Source organism: Oncorhynchus gorbuscha, linkage group LG16, assembly GCF_021184085.1.
Source record: "Oncorhynchus gorbuscha isolate QuinsamMale2020 ecotype Even-year linkage group LG16, OgorEven_v1.0, whole genome shotgun sequence".
Lineage (NCBI taxonomy): Eukaryota > Metazoa > Chordata > Actinopteri > Salmoniformes > Salmonidae > Oncorhynchus > Oncorhynchus gorbuscha.
Window position 1 is genome coordinate 5,395,097 of NC_060188.1, and position 14,238 is coordinate 5,409,334.

The 14,238-nt window shown below is 43.0% G+C and overlaps 1 protein-coding gene across 1 annotated transcript; it reads left to right on the forward strand.

The window, feature by feature from the left end:
• Positions 1-378: 378 nt before the first annotated feature.
• Positions 379-13,970, forward strand: LOC124000740 (nuclear pore complex protein Nup85-like). Its single transcript, XM_046307320.1, has 19 exons — positions 379-570; positions 856-949; positions 1,059-1,215; positions 1,412-1,482; positions 1,574-1,617; positions 1,837-1,906; positions 2,853-2,974; positions 6,559-6,693; positions 6,837-6,959; positions 8,401-8,532; positions 8,637-8,743; positions 8,984-9,067; positions 9,362-9,427; positions 9,710-9,861; positions 10,111-10,228; positions 10,773-10,873; positions 12,138-12,289; positions 12,622-12,717; positions 13,769-13,970. The coding sequence occupies exons 1-19, from the start codon at positions 538-540 to the stop codon at positions 13,865-13,867; spliced, it is 1,956 nt and encodes a 651-aa protein (XP_046163276.1). The 5' UTR covers positions 379-537; the 3' UTR covers positions 13,868-13,970.
• Positions 13,971-14,238: the final 268 nt, after the last annotated feature.

A 14,238-nucleotide genomic window follows, 5' to 3' on the forward strand; every position in this document is an offset into this window, starting at 1 on the left:
TGTTGCCCACACAGTATTAGATGGATGTTGATAAGGTCCAGAATGGTGCAACATTGTAAAAATGCCATATTTCCCTAGTATGCCATTGAAAATAGCCTAAATGTTATGAGGAGCCTTTCATTCGACAATTAATTATGACTAAAATCTGCACATTAGGGTAAATAAATAACTGTTTGCATCTGGTGGCCATAAGTTATTCCTACTTTGAGCAAATTAGTACCAAAACATTATAATTGGTAGATATTGGTATAAATCGATTTTATTAATTGGAATAATATATTCTCATGGTGACATTACTTGTCAAATTGACAACTGAGTAATTGTGTTCCCTTTAGTGCAAGCTTGCATTTCTAGTCAGGCACGACACAGAATTCCTATGACATCAGACATACGCACGCACGCTTTGGGGTCCTTCAGCTGAATGGTTGAAGCGCCTAATTTCTGTATTATATTATTTGAAATGTCAGTATTTGTATCGCTCGTGGATTAAGTTATATTTATTGATTCACCTTATTGATTTGATTAAAGTGGGTGGTAATGGAGGAGGTAGATGTGGAGCCAACAACTACTGTAAGTACCGCTTGTGCTCTGTTGTTGTGGAATCAAAATGTGTCCAGGGCAGGCTATGCAACTTGCTAACGTTAGTTCGCTAACTAGCTGACACTTCATTCAAACGTCTCTGAGCTCAAGTGTCCACAATAATACTGGCATCACTGCACAATGTTTATTTGTCATTTGTGATGACTCGTTTCAGTGGGTTGAAAGATACTGGCAGCAAGGCAGAATAATGTCTAGACGGTTAATCACCTAGCTATGTCCACATAAATAAACTAACGAGACGTTTCTCTCTTTCAGCCTATCCCTGGGTTCGACAGCAACCAAAAACACTTGGGATTTGTGTGGGGTCCTGGAGATATCCTGGTTTATGAGACCATTTACAAAGCATCAGGTAGATAGGAGAGTTGAATGTATAACTTGGTAGTAAAGTCATGACTCAAATCATGTCAAAGTACAAAGCATCCTCCTCTCTAACCCACTCTCCATGTGTGTCTCTTCAGGTGGATCTGCAGGGGGTTGTCCCTTTGTCCACGAGGTCAGGAAAGATGAGGACATCTATTCCCCGATTTTGCGTAAACTCTTCAATGAGTCCCATCACATCTTTGTTGGTCTGCAGAGGATCAGAGAGGATCTGCCCAGCAAGAACAAGAAACCCCAGTAAGGATGGGATAGACTACTTTCTCTTGTAATTCAAACTAGGGCTCTGAGTTTTCCTTTGTCATGAGGTCAGGAAAAACTCCTGGTTCTAAATATAATCAAACAGTGGTGATGTGTGTGACTTAATCTCATAGTAATCTAAATGTTTTGCATTGTAATGGGTGTGCTCGTTTATCAATTTCACTTATTTATTCAGGTTTGTCAGTATTAGCAAGAACTACAGGTCTGTGATTCGAGCATGCATGGAGGAACTCCAGCAAGTCGCAGGTATAGTATGGCAACATTTCAACAATCGTATGTTTATCAATGCAGTTCATAGACAGACTTAAGTAACATGCTATTTCCTCTCACTTTGCAGTTTCTACACAAGATGCAGCATTGGCTACACAGTATGGAAATCAGGTAAAGTACCTGTCTGTGCCTATTCAGTTCGACTAACCACTTACCCTTATGTCAAGGAAACATAACCCAAGTAATATAACATTGAATCAGCAAACGTGAGAAATGATCTTGCAACAATGATGAAGATGAACATCTTTGTAATGTTATACAACTCAGACTGTTTTAGTGTATCATAATGATTCCCTTGGCAACACTCTTCTCTCCTGTTTTTCATGATAGGTGTCAATCCTGCTGGCAGTAGAGCTGATCTGGAATCTTTGTGAAGTGTTGTTCATCGATGCAGCTCCAGGTAGAGTTTATATTTTGTGTGTCAACCTTGATGTTGCATTGGACACACAAGCATCATCTAGGTATGAACCATAGAGCTAGATAGAAGACTCATATTTGTATCTGTGCCATTACAGTGTCTGTGATAGCATGGGCAGCACCATTGAGGCTATCTCCATTTTAACGTAATCCATTTTCTTATTTTTCATTGGCCGATTGCTCCCACAGGGGTCGCGTTAACGTAGGATTCTGCATTTTTCACACAGATCTAAAATGCTTCTTATTGTAAATTCTGCTAGGCTTCAGGTTTGCTCAAATAATCATGATTTGTAAAATTACTAATTTTGTGCTTCAGTTCCACTTCTCCACTTGGATGAAATATATTTGCTCTTGTCATTGGATCATCAGTGCCCTGGCTGATGTGTAGGCTACTTTTCTCCGGTCCTTTCTTCCAGTTAAGTTTTTCTCCAGTAGCAAGTTAAAATGCAGTATTAACTTCAAGCGAAACATTGGAAATATGATGGCCATGCATCGTCTTTGCAAAAATACCTTTTTTATTGTAGGCTAATTTAATTATGTCTGGCTGTTTGCCAAATAGCGTTGCACCTCTGTCAGCTGATAAATGATTTTGCACGAATGTATTTTGTGTAAAGAAACAATAGTTGCAAGCCCCTGATCACTCTAGTGAAGCCAAAAAGCACGGTTGACTTTCAATATGAAACGCAGGTTAAATGGTTAAAAATGCAAAAAAAAAATTATGGTCTGAGTTTTGAAAATGCTGATTTCTGAAAGCTAACGCGACCCCTGTCCAAACTCATATAAATCCCCACCCAGTTGACAACTTAAATGGTGGAAGCCCTCATTGTCCACGCTAAAAGGGGTTATATCCATGATGAGTCATCTATCTCTATGGTGTGAACAAAACTTTAATATTTTCTGCACCCTGTTTGTTGTATGTGACCCTCTAGCTGGCTCCCTGGTGCTCCACCTGCTCGACTGGGTGAGGCTGCACAAGGCTGACGTGGATGAGAAGGCCAGGGAGGTGCTGGCGAGTGAGAGCCCCGCAGAGCACCAGGCCTACTGGGACGTGGTACGTACACATACACCCCTCTCCTGTCTCTCTCTGCATTTTTTAAATGCTATTGGCCCAGTGCGTAGATACGTCAGGCTGATTTTTGGCTCTACAGCGTGACCATTTTACTCAAATGTGCCTAAAAATAGATGTGTGCGAACTGAAAAAGTAATGTATGAGCGAGCATGTGATTCATAGTAACACAAAAAATGCTGCCGTAGCCATTTTCAAAGTAAACGTTCTGTTTTTGTTTCATAGCTGGTAGCTAATCACACACAGCACTACAAATACCATATAAACTCAGCAAAAAAAGAAACGTCCCTTTTTCCAGGACCCTGTCTTTCAAAGATAATTCGTAAAAATCCAAATAACTTCACAGATTTTAATTGTAAGGGGTTTATCTCTGTTTCCCATGCTTGTTCAATGAACCATAAACAATTAATGAACATGCACCTGTGGGATGTTCGTTAAAACACTAACAGCTTACAGACGGTAGGCAATTAAGGTCACAGTTATGAAAACTTAGGACACTAAAGATGCCTTTCTACTGACTCTGAAAAACACCAAAAGAAAGATGCCCAGGGTCCCTGCCCATCTGCGTGAACGTGCCTTAGGCATGCTGCAAGGAGGCATGAGGACTGCAGATGTGGTCAAGGCAATAAATTGCAATGTCCATACAGTGAGATGCCTAAGACAGCGCTACAGGGAGACAGGACGAACCGTGGATCGTCCTCGCAGTGGCAGACCACGTGTACAACACCTGCACAGGATTGGTACATCCGAACATCACACCTGCGGAACCGGTACAGGATGGCAACAACAACTGCCCGAGTTACACCAGGAATGCACAATCCCTCCATTAGTGCTCAGACTGTTCACAGTAAGCTGAAAGAGGCTGGACTGAGGGCTTGTAGGCCTGTTGTAATGCAGGTCCTCACCAGACATCACCGGCATAAATGTCACCTATGGGCACAAACCCACCGTCGTTGGCCCAGACAGGACTGGCAAAAAGTGCTCTTCACTGACGAGTCGCAGTTTTGTCTCACCAGGAGTAATGGTCAGATTCGCATTTATCGTTGAATCGCTGTGCGTTACAGGGTAGACATCAGCTCCCTCATGTGGTACCCTTCCTGCAGGCTCCTCCTGACATGACCCTCCAGCATGACAATGCCACCACGCACAGAACAAGCAGTATGGCTGATTTCCTTCAAGACAGGACGGTCAGTGTTCTGCCATGGCCAGCGAAGAGCCCGGATCTCAATCCCATTGAGCACGCCTGAGTCCTGTTGGATCAGAGGGTGAGGGCTAGGGCCATTCCCCCCCAGAAATGTCCGGGAACTTACAGGTGTCTTGGTGGAAGAGTGGGGTAACATCATCTCACAGCAAGAACGTGCAAATCTGGTGCAGTCCATGAGAAGGCGATGCACTGCAGTACTTAATGCAGCTGGTGGCCACACCAGATACTGACTGTTACTTTTGATCCTCCCCTTTTTTCGGGGACACATTCCATTTCTGTTAGTCACATGTCTTTGGAACTTGTTCAGTTTGTCTGTTTTTGAATCTTGTTGTGTTTATACAAATATTTACACATTTAAGTTTGCTGAAAATAAACGCAGTTGACAGTTATTTTTGCTGAGTTTAGCTTTCCCACCTCGAGCAGGACTGAGTGAAGTGCTGAAAAAAAAAACATTTTTAGAAGCGCACAGCGTAGAAGTTGGTTGATTTCACCTGAAAGTCTACTAAAGTGTGACTTTCTTCTCATATTTCTTGGCTATTTACATTGTTTTGTTCACATGCTATGTGGTTTTTCAATGTTAGTTTGAGCTTGCTCAACTGCTAGCAAAGAGACGTCGTGGAACTCAAAGGGGCAGCTGAACATTGTCTCGCCTAAATGACTCATATTGGAGGGTACATTGTAGAGGTTGACCGATTATGATTTTTCAGCACCGATTATTGGAGTCCCAATAATAATAATTTTTTATATATATATTTATATATTTTTTGTAATAATGACAATTACAACAATACTGAATGAACACTTATATTAACTTAATATAATACATCGATAAAAAATCAATTTAGACTCAAATAAATAATGAAACATGTTCAATTTGGTTTAAATAATGCAAAACTAAGTGTTGGAGAAGAAATTAAGTGAGAAAGCTAATGTTTAAGTTCCTTGCTCAGAACATGAGAACATATGAAAGCTGGTGGTTCCTTTTAACATGAGTCTTGAATATTCCAAGGTAAGAAGTTTTAGGTTGTAGTTATTATAGGAATTATAGGACTATTTCCGTCTATACCACTTGTATTTCATGTTCTTAGGAACTTTAGTATTGCCAGTGTAACAGTATAGCTTCCGTCCCTCTACTCGCTCCTCCCTGGGCTCGAACCAGGAACACAACGACAACAGCCACCCTCGAAGCCGCGTTACCCATGCAGAGCAAGGGAAACCAGCACAGGCTCAGAGCGAGTGACGTTTGAAAAGCTATTAGAGCGCACTAACTAGCTAGCCATTTCACTTCGGTTACACCAGCCTCATCTAGGGAGTTGATAGGCTTGAAGTAATTCATAAACAGCGCAATGCTTTACGCACAACGAAGAGCTGCTGGCAAAATGCACGAAAGTGCTGTTTGAATTTATTTTTTACGCACGCTTGCTTCTGCCTACCACCGCTCAGTCAGGTACTTGTATGCTCAGTCAGATTATATGCAATGCAGGACACGCTAGATAATATCTAGTAATATCATCAACTATGTGTAATTAACTAGTGATTATGATTGATTGTTTTTAAGTTTAATGCTAGCTAGCAACTTCCCTTGGTTTACGGCATTTGCGTAACATGCCGTCTCCGTGTGGAGTGCAACGAGAGGCAGGTGGTTATAGCGTTGGACTAGTTAACTGTAAGGTTGCAAGATTGGATCCCTGAGCTGACAAGGTGAAAATCTGTCGTTCTGCCCCTGAACAAGGCAGTTAACCCACTGTTCCTAGGCCATCATTGAAAATAAGAATGTGTTCTTAACTGACTTGCCTCGTTAAATAAAGATTAAATAAAGGTGTAAAAAAGAAATGGCAAAATCGGTGTCCAAAAATACCGATTTCCGATTGTTATGAAAACTTGAAATCAGCCCTAATTAATCGGCCATTCTGATTCATCGGTCTACCTCTCGTACATTGTAATTGATTGAGTATGGAACACTCCAACAAACTTTTATTCTTAAACTTTTATTAATTTCTTATCATAAAAACACTTGCTCAAATACTTTCATTGTGCTCCTTAATTTCTTTGTGTGCTCCTACATTTTTCAATTTACGAGCACATGTGCTCCTTATAAAAAATAAACTGTCAGCTTAGAGCCCTGTTTGATCAAAACTAATTTAGTGGATCCTCAAGACCTCCAGTGAATTTGCCTTTTTAAATGGTTCTCCATGATTACTTCCAATGTGGTTGAAATAAACTCGTTGATATACTATGTATTTTATCTTTGCCCAGTTGAACTCCTTTAACTTATATCTGTGTAATCTGCTATTCATGTTTATTTGTGCACTAGTCTGTATGCAGATATTCTTTGTCCCCTATTGAACCCCCTCTGTGTCTCCAGGTGATCAGCTACGTGCTGCAGGGCCGGATGGACGAGGCCAGGCAGGTTCTGGTGAAACAGGCAGCTTTGCAGCCTGCAGCCAGGGTCATGTTCAAGCTGCTGGACAACTTGCTCATGAAGATGCCCATCTTCAATGTACATAGTGCATTTCTATCTGAACGTTTCAACCTCCTGAACAGCAACCAGTTTTAACCACAGAATCAAGTAGAAGACGTATATTATATGTATCTCTATGGTTGTAACTCTAGCGCTCTCTCCTCTATGACATCTTACTGTAGCCTGGTGAGACTCAGACCCTGACAGAGTTTGATGTAAAGTGGAGACACTGGCGCGAGGAGGTGGACCACTGTCTCCAGGACCAGTCCTTTGCCAGCAACCGCCACCTGGAGGACATCTGTAAGGTCAGTGGAACTGCCCAATACCTGCCCTGGCACACTTTACCTGCATCTGTGTGGTGACAGGTACCCACAGAGTGTACAAAACATTAGGAACACTGTCATAATATTGAGTTGCACCCCTTTTGCCCTCAGAACAGTCTAAATTAATCGGGGCATGGACTCTACAAGGTGTCAAACATTCCACAGCGATGCTGGCCCATGTTGACTCCAATGCTCCCACAGTTGTCAAGTTGTCAGTTGTCATGATGTTCTTTGGGTGGTGGACCATTCTTGACACACACAGGAAACTGTTGAGCGTGAAACTCAGCAGCGTTGCAGTTCTTGACACACTCAAAGTGCGCCTGGCACCTACTACCATACCCTGTTCAAAGTCACTTAAATGTTTTGTCTTGCCCATTCACCCTCTGAATGGCACATATACACAATCCATGTTTCAATTGTTTCAAGGCTTAAAAATCTTTCTTTAACCTCTCCTCCCCTTCATCTACACTGATTGAAGGTTTAAAAATATTATATATTTATCCGTTATTTTACCAGGTAAGTTGACTGAGAACACGTTCTCATTTACAGCAACGACCTGGGGAATAGTTACAGGTGAGAGGGGGATGAATGAGCCAATTGTAAACTGGGGACTATTAGGTGACCGTGATGGTTTTTTGAGGGCCAGGTTGGGAATTTAGCCAGGACACCGGGGTTAACACCCCTACTCTTACGATAAGTGCCATGGGATCTTTAATGACCTCAGAGAGTAAGGACACCCGTTTAACGTCCTATCCGAAAGATGGCACCCTACACAGGGCAGTGTCCCCAATCGCTGCCCTGGGGCATTGGGATATTTTTTTTATACCAGAGGAAAGAGTGCCTCCTACTGGCCCTCCAACACCACTTCCAGTAGCATCTGGTCTTCCAGCCAGGAACTGACCAGGACCAACCCTGCTTCGCTTCAGAAGCAAGCCAGCAGTAGTGTGCAGGGTGGTATGCTGCTGGCAAACCAGGTGACCTCAATAAGGGATCATAGCTTTCACCTGGTCAGTCTGTCATATAAAGAGCTAAATGTTTTGTCGTCAGTGTAGCTACCTGTAGTATACGATGTATACCTTAGCCAAAAGTAACTCTCTCTGTACATGTCCAGAGTCCATTGGCTCTGTACCTGCATCTGTGTGAGCGTGAACTGTTTAGGAGCTAAAATAATCTCTTGTTGGTGCTGTCTGTCTCTTCCAACTACTATCCATATGTTCCACCTGTTGTATCCATCCATGGATTATCCATACCCTCCATAAATAAGTATCCATCCATGGATTATCCATACCCTCCTAAATAAGTATCCATCCATGGATTATCCATACCCTCCTAAATAAGTATCCATCCATGGTTTATCCATACCCTCCTAAATAAGTATCCATCCATGGTTTATCTATACCATCCATCCTAATTATCCATGTAGATCCTGGTTGGTGATGAGGATGTTCTCCTGGAGTACAAGGAGCTGCTGAGTACCTGGTATCACTTCCTGGTCACCAGACTGCTGTTCTCCCACCCCACTGTCAAGCCCACAGAGCTGCACTACTACGCACAGGTACTTACTACTACACTATACATGATACAGAGTTGCACTAGTATGCCCTGGGACTTACCACAACACTATGATTAAGTGTCCTGTCCTATGTGTGTGTGTTCCAGTCTAGCATGCACATGTTCCTGGACACGAGGAGTGTCCCAGAGCCCCTGGACAGCATCCTGCTGGCAGCCTTTGAGTTTGACATCCACCAGGTCATCAAAGACTGCAGGTGAGGAGGAGCGTCTATCGACCATAGAAATACAGAAACCAAAGGAATTATATTTCTATGGTATAGAACCCAGGGAGAGTAGCTGTGTTGTTGCTAAGGTAACAGTAACTGTTAATGTGGATAAGATGAAATAAATGTGGGGGCTAGACACACAATGTGATTTCCCCTCTGTCACTCATGTAAACTACTGTTCAGTTTCTTATGTTGTGATATTTATGACATGTTGTTTGTGCTTTCCAGCATTGCTCTCAACAACTGGTGGTTTGTGGGGCATCTGACTGACCTACTGGACCACTGTAAACTGCTCCAGTCTCACAACCTACAGTAAGTTAAGGACACTACTGTCCCACGAAAGGGTTGACATTAACTGCCAATATTGTTCTCATGGTAACATTGATCAGAATCATAGAAAGTGAAGTTGGCGTGCTCAGCTCAAATGTTTGTGATAACAGGAAGTATTTGGGTGCCGGATTCAAAGGGCATACACTTAATAAAGAACCCACACGCAATGAAATATTTAGTGTTTTTTTAGCAGCAGAGGTCCGAACAAACTGAGGTGTTTCGGTGGCAGCCTTCGTCACCGTTGACCATAATAACGTGTTCTCTGTGTTGTTGTAGTTTTGGCTCCAACCTGAGAGAGTTTCTACTGCTGGAGTACGCCTCAGGACTCTTCACCCATCACAGGTGAGACAGACCCACTAGTCTGGTTAGTAATAGATTGGACTATATGCATCACTCCCAGTGCCAACATGTCTGTTTTTCTAATAGATAACTGTCACACATATAGTCACGTCTGCAAAACTACACATGCTGAGGTCCACTGTGTTCAGTAGTTATCTTTTCTAGAGAGTGTTGTCGGCTACGCGTGTAGGCCTCTTCCCCTGTTTGACCTGCTCCAGTGCTGCTCCTATTGGATGATCGGTTAAGCTGTGCATGATTAACCAGCTATTTCTCTCTGGTCCTCAGCCTGTGGCAGCTGGCTGTGGACTACTTTGACCACTGTCCAGAGTTTGGCCGTGTGTACCTGGAGCTACAGATAGAGCGTGTTCCTCTGGACACGGAGCGCAAGGCCCTGAAGGTGATCAGGATCTGTGAGCAGAGGCAGATGACTGAACAAGGTAGATATGATGTATACACGTACGTACGCAGGCATACTCACGCGCTCTTATCCAAAACAGTTGTCCATCTTACTCTCATGCATGAAGCTCTCACTGAGACCCACATTCTGTCTCACTCCCTCAATTTCAACATGGACACTTACTAAAACACACGTGGAAAATACATTCAAACTCCCCCTGATTTCTGTCATGCCTGTTGTGTATATCACCCCCTAACTCTTTGGTATAATGTGTCTCTCTGTGTTGCAGTGAGGAGCATCTGTAAGATCATGGCCAAGAAGGCCCTGAGGAACAACAGACTGGGCTCTGCTCTCTCCTGGAGCATCAGAGCCAAAGATGCTGCCTTCGCCACCCTCATATCAGAGAGGTGCTGTATGTCTACATGAGGTTTTACTGATCCTGACCATGTGACCTGTTCAGGAATGCTGTTTTTATTTGCTGGACAGTCGTCGGCCTGTTTTCAATACTTAGAAAATTCCTTCTTCCTTCCTCCTTTCCTTGATGTAACCACTGATCTAACATGAGGGGTTGATGAAAGCTACGTAGTGGAGTCACCACGTTAGATCTGGAATTACTTCAAGAAGGGCAGCAAAGATGTCCCCCCATGACATCTGCTTCCACACCACTAGCTACCAGACCACCCTGTAGTCGCTCACTCTCTCGCTCCCCACCCTCCGTGGGTTTAACCCCGTCTGTATCCTAGATATACGGTGTCTCTCTGGTCTATAGATTTATCTCTATGGTCTGTATCCTAGATATACGGTATCTCTGTGGTCTATAGATGTATCTCTATGGTCTGTATCCTAGATATACGGCGTCTCTCTGGTCTATAGATTTATCTCTATGGTCTGTATCCTAGATATACGGCGTCTCTCTGGTCTATAGATGTATCTCTATGGTCTGTATCTCAGGTTTCTCCAGGACTACTGTGCCAAAGGGACCTTCTCTGATCTGGACCTGATTGACAACCTGGGTCCAGCCATGCTGCTCAGTGACAGGCTTACTTTTCTAGGTATGGAGTGCAAACATGTACATACACAGGCATGAAGGACTGTGAACACACAAACAAGCCAACACTCCTTGGCAGGGCTCTAAGCTGTTTTACAAGGAGCACCGTGTGTTAAGTTGAAAAATATAGGTGCACACAAAGAAATTCAGGAGCACAAATCTAGATATATTTGAGGTAATAAAGTTAGAATTGTATGTTTTTCTAGGCACACTGGTGCTCTTCAATAAAAAATCCAGGTCCCACAGCAACATATTTAGGTGCATATGCCAGTAAAATGGTCGCATTGTAGAGCCCTGCTTGGTCTTGCATGTTAACTTGACATTCAGTCAGCCACATATCACTCACATGCGCACACACACACTCACACACACACACACTGGATCAAACCCATGTTATATTTTGGCCTTTCTATTAAATGATTCTCTCACGTAGGAGAAAAGTGGTCCATATAAGGCTGCAGTCTGTGGCCTAATACTGTTGTAACAGCTGATGATAACCTACAGCTGGGGAAATGTAACGTGAGTGTAATGTCTCACTTTACAATTAGTCACTCATGAAGGCAGAACTATGATGTATATAATGTTATCTTGTTCTTAACCAATCAAGTGGAACCACGGTGTATTTACATTTAGGCCATACAAGTTCTACCAGTGCTGTAGCGAGTAGAATGAGAATTCAAATTCTAAACAATTCTACAGTGACCATATTGGGTGTCCCAACTGGCATCATGTGTGACTGATAGATGGTTCTCACATCATTTCTGGGAATTCGGTGCAATTCTCAGTTCTATACTTAAAACTGTGGCAAATACATTTTACACCATACTATGCCATTGATACTGTGTCTGTGTAAATCAAATCAAATCAAATTTTATTTGTCACATACACATGGTTAGCAGATGTTAATGCGAGTGTAGCGAAATGCTTGTGCTTCTAGTTCCGACAATGCAGTGATAACCAACAAGTAATCTAACTAACAATTCCAAAACTACTGTCTTATACACAGTGTAAGGGGATAAGGAATATGTACATAAGGATATATGAATGAGTGTAACCAATGATACCAATGAGAGAGCATCATGTGATTGTATCCATTAGTTCATTCTGTTCCCCTCCTGTCCTGGGTCATATTCATTAGGCACCATTTACGGAAGGAAACAGGATGGACTACCTGAACATGTCCAATAAGAAATGCGCGTTAACGCTTTCTGTAGAGAAACTGTTTTTCCTACGCTTTGCCTTGATGGATGTGATCCTGTTGTCTGCAGGGAAGTACCGTGAGTTCCATCGGCTGTACGGCGAGAAGCGTTTCTCGGATGCCGCCAAGCTCCTCCTCTCCCTGATGACGGCCAAGATCGCCCCACATTCCTTCTGGATGACTCTGCTGACCGACGCCCTGCCCCTGCTGGAGCAGAAAGAGGTCAACTGGCCCACAACATTAACTTCCATCCTTGACTTAACGTTGAAATTAACGTCTTTCTACTTACCTAATGTGTAGCATATTCCATAGATTGAATTTACCTTTTTTGGGGGTTTACTAACTAAATATGAACTGCGAAACATCTTTGTAATCTTAAAGAAAATATATTATATAATAAATATGATTTAAATTAAGAGATCTCCTTACCTTATTGATTCCTATCAGATCTGTAGGTCTGAATATATGCTCGTAGTTTTGTAGATGGTGCCTCTTTAGGCTAATAGCCTTTTGTTGCAGTCAGTTGGCTAATCTCTGGGCTTGTCCTCTTGCAGGTGATCTTCTCTGCTGATCAAACTCATGAGCTGATGTTCTGTCTGGAGGAGCTGACCTCAGGGAAGAGTGTTCCCACCCCAGACAGACCCATGCAGGTACTGGGTTACACACCCCCTTACCCTCTATCTAATGTCTGTTTCCCTTTCAATCTCCTAATACTGTTTAATAATATGCTCTAATCTCTACAGTTTCTTAGCCCGGGGTTAGCAACTGTTCACACTGCACTAAGAGCCTCCTTAGCCCGGGTTAAGAACTGTTCCACTGCACTTCCTTAGCCCGGGTTAAGCAACTGTTCACACTGCACTAAGAGCCTCCTTAGCCCGGGTTAAGCAACTGTTCACACTGCACTAAGAGCCTCCTTAGCCCGGGTTAAGCAACTGTTCACACTGCACTAAGAGCCTCCTTAGCCCGGGTTAAGCAACTGTTCACACTGCACTAAGAGCCTCCTTAGCCCGGGTTAAGCAACTGTTCACACTGCACTAAGAGCCTCCTTAGCCCGGGTTAAGCAACTGTTCACACTGCACTAAGAGCCTCCTTAGCCCGGGTTAAGCAACTGTTCACACTGCACTAAGAGCCTCCTTAGCCCGGGTTAAGCAACTGTTCACACTGCACTAAGAGCCTCCTTAGCCCACGGCTAATAGTCTATTCACACTTGCACATTTTAACATCAACTTTAGCCCAGGGCTAAACTGGCCCTGCTCCAGAGAGGGGTTAGCACAGACTTTTCATAGTTAGCCAATCGCACAGTTCCATTGTCACCTAATTTGAATATTGTATTCCAGAAAAGTGACTGTTGATTTCATTAACATAAAGTATTATATAATTATGAAAAGGGCTTACCAAGAACATTTTCCAAAAGGATTCATTCAAGGTAGAAAGTAATAGTTGGAGCACTCAACAAACAATCTGATATTTATTTTAGCTCACTTTTCTCTTGAGTGCTCCTTTCTACTTCGAATTAGTCCTTTTGGAAGTTTTTCTTGGTAAACTCTTGTCATGATTTGTCATTGTTGTTTAGCAGCCCTCCTTTCCTGTTTGCTGAAGCGTGAAGGCCCAGTTGCACCATTACATCATATTGAATATGGAATCACTAAAAACATTCTGATGAGGATGATCCATTAAATGTGTTTCCCTGTGCGTTTTCAGGATGAGGACATCGAGACGACAAAGATTGAGCTCCTGCGGCTAGCGCTAGCTCGTAACCTGGCCATGGCCATAGTTAAGGAGGGGACAGTGGAAGTTTGACCAACACTTAAAGAAGAGCACTTGTCTTTTTATACTGTACATAAAACAAATCAAGTCTGATCAAAATGTGCTATTTGATAATAAAGAAATGTTTTGACATGAACACTGGCCTGGATTTAAATGTGCACTGTCAACAAGCACACTGCACTGTCGACAAGCACACTGCACTGTCGACAAGCACACTGCACTGTCGACAAGCACACTGCACTGTCGACAAGCACACTGCACTGTCGACAAGCACACTGCACTGTCGACAAGCACACTGCACTGTCGACAAGCACACTGCACTGTCGACAAGCACACTGCACTGTCGACAAGCACACTGCACTGTCGACAAGCACAACTGCACTGGCAACAATTTCCTTGACATT